An 8,221-nucleotide genomic window follows, 5' to 3' on the forward strand; every position below is an offset into this window, starting at 1 on the left:
TAACATGCGATCCAAATTCTCCCTCTCCTTGTCAGTTTCGCAGCGTCTCCGTGCATCAGCAATGGTCCGACCAAGATCATCAGCGGGCTCATCATGTGCCTCTTCTTCACCTTCACCTAACCCTTCCCCACCTTCAGCATCATCCTCCATGAAAGTATCACCGAAATGATCATGATAGTTGTCATCAATATCATCCCCTTCTTCATCTTCTTCCATTCTAACCCCTCTTTCTCCATGCTTGGTCCAACAATTATAGCTTGGCATGAAACCGTGCCGAAGCGGGTGCATGTGAACGTCTCTTGAGGAGGAGTAACCCTTCTGATTCTTACAGACAGCACATGGACAAATAATAAAACCTTGCTGCTTGTTCGCATTTGCCACTACGAGGAAATCTTTCAAACCCGTAGTGAACTCGCCGGAGACTCGGGGACCGTGCATCCATTGCCGATTCATCTGCATTATTATAATATAAAGTATATAATTAACCATCATGCATTTGTTAAACTAACTAGCTAGAAATAATACAAATTAAACAATGAACTACACACATGCATATTTTATCAATGACACATGAAAGGTTCAAGTTGCTAACCGCGATCGCGGAGGAAAAATAAATGAGAAAGCTCAAGTGTGGCTCGGACACTTCATATCATGTTTGTTTCAGGCTCTCGGGCATTTCATCAAACACCTTCTGTGCATAGGAGGAACCAAAAGCAAACCCACCCCCCTTCTGAAAATTGTGAAGTGAGCTGAGTGAAGTGAAGTGAGCTGAGTCCTATATATAGGGATGGGCCTTTAGTCCCGGTTGGCCTGGCCAACCGCAACTAAAGGCCTTCGGGGACCTTTAGTCGCGGTTGGCCAGGCCAACCGGAACTAAAGCCCCTCCCGTCCGCCAGCTGGATGGGCCTTTAGTCCCGGTTGGCCTGGCCAACCGCGACTAAAGGCCTTCGGGGACCTTTAGTCCCGGTTGGCCAGGCCAACCGGGACTAAAGCCCCTCCCGTCCGCCAGCTGTCGACCGAGCGCGCTGGGCCCAGATAGTTGGTCGCGGGTCTCCTCCCGAACCGCGACTAAAGACCCCTTTGGTCGCGGTTCGATTGTTTTGGGGACTAATGGGGGCGTATGGAAGCCTCTTTTTCTACCAGTGACATGTTATGTTAAGATTTTGTACATGGTAGGAAAAAAGAACCATGTGTTAATTTTGTGACTAATTAATTGATTGCTATCGAGCTATGTTGCCATCTTTTCATTTGCATTTTTAACTTTGGTTGATGCGTGTAATTACTGTTTGTATGTGTCAATTTCCTGCAAAAAAAAGTAAAATGAACTTGGTTTGGAAACCATGGACTAGCATTTTTCTGATGGGTAGATATAGTTCTTTACATAAATAGAAGGTTTACCTTTTCAGTGAGTAGTAAGTTGGGATAGAGAACATAGTGCTTAAAAAGGTAAAGCTTTATATCACAGAAAACAATCAGTACATTTGACATCGGAAGGACACATTTTGGTATCACATGATAAAGTTTCCTAAAAAATATCACATGATAAACTTGATTTTGCCGTGGTTTTGCTGATCTATATCATTCTTGTACGACTGTTTGCCGGTTTGGTATACCAGTGATGAAATAGTAAAGAGCTTGTGCGAACTCTCAAAGGCGGTCTTGTGGTGGTTTAGAACCGGTGTATGTGAATATTGGATCGTTAGTGCGTGGACGCTGTAGATATAGATACATGTGTGGTGGTATGATATCTGAAAACTTATCATATATTTTTGCTAGCATTTTAGTTTGCCTTGTGAATTCCTTTGGCTGAGAGGCCGCCGTTTTGGTGTGTCATCTTTTTTCTTTTGAGGGCCCATGCTAGTGTTGAGTATAGGCTTCTTTTCACGACATCAAAAGCTTGGTAGTTATGGTCATTGATGATCACGTTGTAGTTGCTGCAAATGTAGGGCAGGGCTGCTTGGGCGGCATTTTCTTCTACCATGTTCATGTGTATGGACGAGTCTTTTTTTTTCTTTTTGAGCAAAATGGATGGGTCTGTATAATTGGATCGAATGTGTAAATGTTTATTCCCGCCCTTCTAGAGATGATAGCATGATGTTCTTCAGGATCATATAATGTCTGAGCCCAGGATCATGATAGTATAATTGGGTCTATATAATGTCTGAGCCCAGGATCATATGCTCCTGATGAACAGTAAATTCAAAACAATAGCAAAAGAAAAAACTGAAATTTTTGGCATCAGAGATGCCAGGATGCGTGAAAATTTTTGTGGTGTTAGGACATCCGAGGAGGTCGTGGCAGAAGAACAAAATCAGGTTTAAGCAGTGCATTTTTTTAAAGTTTCTTTGAGCACCATTATTTTTTTGCCACAACCTCCTCAAATCTCCAAACACCATGAAAATTTGCACTCACATTGTGCACCCAAACATCTTGGATACCAACAAGGTTTAGATAATTTTGACTTTATTTTTCCTATTTTTTTCTGATTTTAATGTTCATGGGCAGGAGCGGCTGAGCCCAGGCTCCGAATCACTCTAACCAGGTCTATATAATTGGATTGAATGTGTACATGCTTATTCCTGTTCTGAAATCAGAGGCACAAATACTTGCTTCCTTTCTGTCACTTTGTTAATAGGTTATTTCAAATAGGTATTGAACTATGCACGTTTTGACAAAGGCAATGGCGCGAAAAGTTTCAAAAAAAAGGTATGCAGTTCCATGACATTTCATTCTGTAGCAGTGATCTTACACAAGATTTGATTGAATGGTGGTAAAGTGATATGAATATATGTTTATTGAAAACAAGTCAGCTGGCATGAAAAGAATGGGTTCGCGACAATCACATGTAGTAAAGAAAAAAAGAACATTTACATTTGTTTCCAAAGAGAATAGAAGGAACCCTTTACAGTTAGAATGAATTAAAAGAATGATTTACACAAGGACAATGAGTTCACAACTCATAATGTCAATCTCATTCATCAATAGGGTTTTTTGTTCACCCTCCGACAGTTGTTCCTAATCTCCCCGGCCCTTCCGGTCAACGGGCTTATGTTCCCCATTTTGACCATCGAGGCCGCGAAATTCTTGAAGAAGTCCTTCTGGCTACCAGAAAACCTGTGAACGATCGGCGCGGTGGTCGCGGCGGCGGCAGGGTCGGACAACATTACCTGGTCCGAAGGGAGAGGGGCGCGGCCGTGCAAGAGGTTGCCATAGTACTTGTTGTCGAAGACGTCAGGGGTGACTGTGTCGAGGTTCACCAGTGTTTCCCCGTCCTGCCCGGCACTGCAGTTCTGCTGTGTGAATTGGCATTGCGCCCGCCCAAAGGTGTGCGCTCCCTGGAGGGCGACAAGATCAGTGTCGTCGAGGGCCAAGTTTCTGAACTTCTCCTGGAGCGTCTGCAGAGAGTCGAAGGGGCTTGGGAGATTGTTGGCGCTCTCAACATTGGTGGTCGTGCCATCACGGCGGCCCAACGGCACACTCCAGCGAGGCCCTCCAGCCAGCTCAACTGAGATCTCGGAGGCAAGTGCGAGGATGTCGGCACAGGACACGATGCCAGGGCACGCATTCTCCAGCGCATGCTTGATGCTGTCGACCACATCAAACCCGTGCGCTGACCGGTCGTTGGCAGGGACCTCCTTCTCGGTCTGGATCGCCGGGAGGTCGTTGTCCAGCAAAAGCGAGCCGTCACAGCCCTGAACAAAGCAATCATGGAAGTGAAGGCGGATGAGGCTGGCTGGGATGCGCGGGTCGGCAACGCGGGCGTTTTGGATGACACGCCGGACAATGTCGCGTGCACTAGGGCACGAGTCGTCGTAGAAGGACGAGCTCAACCCGGCGCTGGCACCGCCATAACCATGGGCTCCGTGGCTCAGCGCTAGGACCAGTGCTGCCGTGAGCAAGAGGCTGCAGCGAGCAGCCAACGAAAAGCAAGGGGAAGCGGCCATGTGCACTACTGCACGTTCAGAAGGAGAAGGCTAGAATTAAGCTGCTGAATTTGCCACCGATGGATGGATTGGCAAGCTAGCTGCTAGAAGAAAATGAAGGAATATGGCAGAGATGGATGTGAGGGAAACCGGAACGGTATGGAAGCTATATATAGTCTGGCCATTGTGCAGGGTGTTGAACTTGTTGGTAAGATTTTGTGGAAGCGTGTTTGACATGTTCCACATGCCGTTGTCAACTTGAGTATTAGCACTGCCGTACCACCTGCCGCAGCTTTCATTTGCTGCACGAGGCTGCTGACATTATTTATTCGTATATGATTAGCGCGAAAGTTGGAAGAGTTCGTCCTGATGATCCTCTAAGAGAAGAGGTCACCTCACGAAATATTGTGTTGTATATGTTGCGTGTGGATTGCGTCAGACAAAGTTCAGTTTTCGTTATTCAACATGCGATATGTCGTGGCTTTGCATGTACTCAGTTGCCACTTGCCAGGAATGGGCCGAGAGACCGGATCAGCAACACCGTGTGATCCTTACATTTGTTCTATTCTTCTCCCATTTCTTTATTTTCTTTACACAACGGCAGACTTTTTGCTTCTATTTTATACACGGGAAGTCTTCAACAAGCAGCACTTTTGGTTTAGAATACTACTAGCCATTCCACGGAAACTCTTTTCAAGATTTTTTATATGGCGGGAAAAAAAAACCATGTGCCAATTTTGTGACTAATTAATTGGTTGTTTTCTAACACCATAACACAGCCATGCCACGAGCCTGATCTGGTTGATGTGCATCCTATATCCTATATTCTTACAAAAATTATGCCTATTACAAGCAAAAAAAATAAAATAACATGCAGCCTTTCACCTCACCAAGTATGCCATGCCAGCATCCAATAGCATTATTTTTGAGACATGCACCACATTCACTACTTCTAATTCTTACAACATGCATTCTCCTACTTCACCAGCTCATGAATGTCATACATGTCTGTCACATCATAATTATTCACATGCTTATCCACGTTATGCCTCTTAGACAAACTCATAGCATGTCATCTTATTCATGTGGCATGAAATTTTACTGAAATTAGTGGTAGATATTGATAGTTAGGGTGGACTAAAAAGTGAAAATATGAATTGAAGAAGGCAGTGTGTGCATACAAGTATTGATTGGTGTGTCGTATACTCTTCTAAAATATATTTTCTTGAAAAACTCTACAATGGTACAGGAGTTTTTGTAGATACGTTTATGAAAATTTTAAAAAATACTAAATATTAATCTGGTAGTCTGACTTTGATTTTTTCCATTGAAAAATCAAATCTAATTTATTTCAAAATTTCTCAAACCTTAAGTTGCCAACTTAACAAAATAAACGTTAAGATGCAGTAATAAATGCATAAACGTTAAGATGCAGTAATAAATGTTGATGTGTATGGATGGGTCTTTTTTTTAGCAAAATGGATGGGTCTGTATAACTAGATTGAATGTGTACATGCTTATCCTATATCCTATATATTCCTATATACTTGAACCCCACTAACTCAATTATCTTGACATGCAACTATGCCAACTCATCACGCATGCATCACAAATTTAATTCTCTCAACATACAACTATGCCAACTCACTATACCATTGTGCATGAGAAAAGACCCACCTTAAAATAGGTATATAGGAGTTTCTAAAAAAAGGTATATGGGATATTTTTCTACAACTATATAATAATCAAGTATATTAAATTATATGTGCTTGAGTTTCAGTTCTCATGTTGTTAGTCAGAACACTAAAGTTCTATACCGTCAAATCTCATAGAAATCACCGCATCCAATTCCCGCTGCAACGTGCAGGTATATCTCTAGTTCCTCAAATATTCAATTTTATGCCCGAGTTCATCTGATCTCGGTGAACAGTAAAATCAAAACAAACACTAGAAAAAATCAAGAAATTCTGAATTATTTTTGCATGGAAGATGTTTGAGTGCGTGATGTCCGTGCCAATTTTCAGCGCGTTTGGACATTTGAGTAGCTCTCAAATCACGACTTGCGCTGTCCCCTCCCCCTCCAACATAGCTTCTTGCCGCACTTCCTCAAGAACGGGCCTGATTCCCCCTACAACCTTGCGCCTTCTTCTCATAGGTTCCCTCCTTGACCCCGTCATGTCTCCCAACTCGATCCTCAATGAGATCTCATGCCCTCTCCTTTAGGTCCGCCACCAGTGGCAGCAAGTTGTCGTCGTTCCGTTCCGTCTATCGCCGGATCACCACACCACTCCTCTTAGCCCTAGCCATGATCATGCCCAATCGACGCTTGAGATCCTCCACATCCAGGAGAGGGCACACCGGTTGTGCCTTCACACCCCGCATAAGGCGCCCTTGCCGGAGAGTCGCTCTTCATCGGTGGTGGCCCCACCTTGCCAAGCCCAACTCCGCCACCATGGGCTGTCACCCTAATCGCCTCCTCCGGAAATTTTAGTGGCTAAATAAAAAAATTGAACTAGCGAAAAATGGTGTGGCGAAGCATGCATGTCCCTCTAGTCCCAATTTCCATATCCCCCTCCGCCGATGTAGCAATGCAGGTGGGAATATAGTATAAAAAGAACTCTAAAAGTTCAACACTAGTGCATAAACCAAAGCCAATATATAGATCTAGCCCTCGTATCATGACGGACTCGTTACATGAGGCAAAAAAGCTTCAGTAGTTGATGAGATACTTTTCCCATACAAAAGGGAAGACACACAATGATAATGTTTTGTCAATTCCAAGGAACTGAAAATAATACTGTAGTAGGGAGGAAACAATTATAAAACACTCAAATTCACGGAACTAGTAGATGGGAATCAGCTCAAGATTGAGGAAAGAGCACCAACCAAACTGCTGGTTCAGGCTTCAGGGCAAGCAAGCTCGGATGGTGGAGTAAATAGCATAAAACTATCACTTTTCGTGTTAGGGTTCCAAAAAACTACCGAAAATTTGTTTGTGACTGATAACTACCACTTTTGGCATCGACTGTTTCAAAAAACCCAAAACGCCCGTTGCTAAGAAACTAAACCAGTTTATGACAGGTCGGGCCCGCACCTAAATGAACCGTCAGTTCGACCATTTGTTTGACCGTTAGCTGACATGTGGGCCCACATGACAGTGTCTCTTCCTCATTTAAAAGCACTTGGGTCCCTGTAAATGTTTCAAAAACGCAATCGAGTCCCTGTAATCTTTTGAAAAAAAGCAATCGAGTCCCTATATCCGGCAAGTCAATCCCGCCGGCCATCCCCGCCTCGATTCCGCCGGCCATCTCCATACCAGGTCGCCGCCGCACGCCATGGCGCTGCCTGGAAACGATGCAGCGAGCCATGGGTCGCCGCCAACCTCTTCCTCTCCCACGGGGCCGGCGAGATCCGGCACAGGCAGCGCCGCCGCGCGCTGCTCCCTCCTCACCCGCTCCAGCCCTCCACCACCGTGCGGGAGGTCGTGCTCCGGCCAGAGAGGCACCGCCGCCGTTCGGGAGGCCAAAGAGGCACCGCCGCTGTTCGGGAGGCCGTGCTCCGGGTAGAGCGGCGCCGCCGCGCGCTGCTCCCTCCTCACCCGCTCCGGCCCTCCACCGGCGTCCGGGAGGCCGTGCTCCGGCCAGAGGGGAACCGCCGCGTGCCATGGAGGGGCGCACCGCCGCCGTTCGGGAGGCCGTGCTCCGGCAGAGGGCGCCGCCGCGCGCCATGCGGGGGTCCGCGCCTGGAGGCCGAGGTCCGCGCGGAATTAGGCCGAGCGCCATGGTGGATGGCGGCTCTGGTAGGGGGGCAGTAGGAGGGATGACCGGGGGGAAGGGAAGATGGGACGGGGGAGGAGGAGGCCGGTGCATATCTGGTGTGTTCGAGCTGCCATGGCTCGTGCGGGGAGAGAAACGGGAGGAGAGGAGGAGAAGAAAGAGAAGAGGAAGGAAGAGATAACTGACATGTGGGCCCCGCATGCCAGTTAACAGTCAAACAAACGGTTCGGTTAGATGCGGGCCCGAGCTGTCATAAACCGGTTTATTTTCTTAGCAACAGGCAATTTGGGTTTTTTGAGACAGCCGACGCCGGTTTTGGTAGTTATTAGTCACAAACAAATTTCTGATAGTTTTTTAAAACCCTAACACAAAAAGTGGTAGTTTTATGCTATTCACTCCGGTACATGAAAGGCCATGGAAGCTGGTACATGTACGCTGGCGCGTAGTACTTGTTCCCATCGTGAAGGCGCTCCGACTCCATGGTGGCGAGGTCGACGGAGACGAGCCCCACGCCTTTCTCCG

At 46.3% G+C, this 8,221-nt stretch overlaps 1 protein-coding gene across 1 annotated transcript; it reads right to left on the reverse strand.

The window, feature by feature from the left end:
- Positions 1-2,776: 2,776 nt before the first annotated feature.
- On the reverse strand, positions 2,777-4,019 carry LOC123075192 (peroxidase 2-like). The gene has a single exon (XM_044497855.1). The coding sequence runs from the start codon at positions 3,942-3,944 to the stop codon at positions 2,979-2,981; it is 966 nt and encodes a 321-aa protein (XP_044353790.1). The 5' UTR covers positions 3,945-4,019; the 3' UTR covers positions 2,777-2,978.
- Between the last annotated feature and the right edge of the window lie 4,202 nt (positions 4,020-8,221).

Source organism: Triticum aestivum, chromosome 3D (assembly GCF_018294505.1).
Source record: "Triticum aestivum cultivar Chinese Spring chromosome 3D, IWGSC CS RefSeq v2.1, whole genome shotgun sequence".
Taxonomy (NCBI): Eukaryota; Viridiplantae; Streptophyta; class Magnoliopsida; order Poales; family Poaceae; genus Triticum; species Triticum aestivum.

Excerpts from the sequence above, each read along its gene's own strand:
- LOC123075192 (XM_044497855.1), bottom strand. The coding sequence starts at position 3,944 with ATGGCCGCTTCCCCTTGCTTTTCGTTGGCTGCTCGCTGCAGCCTCTTG.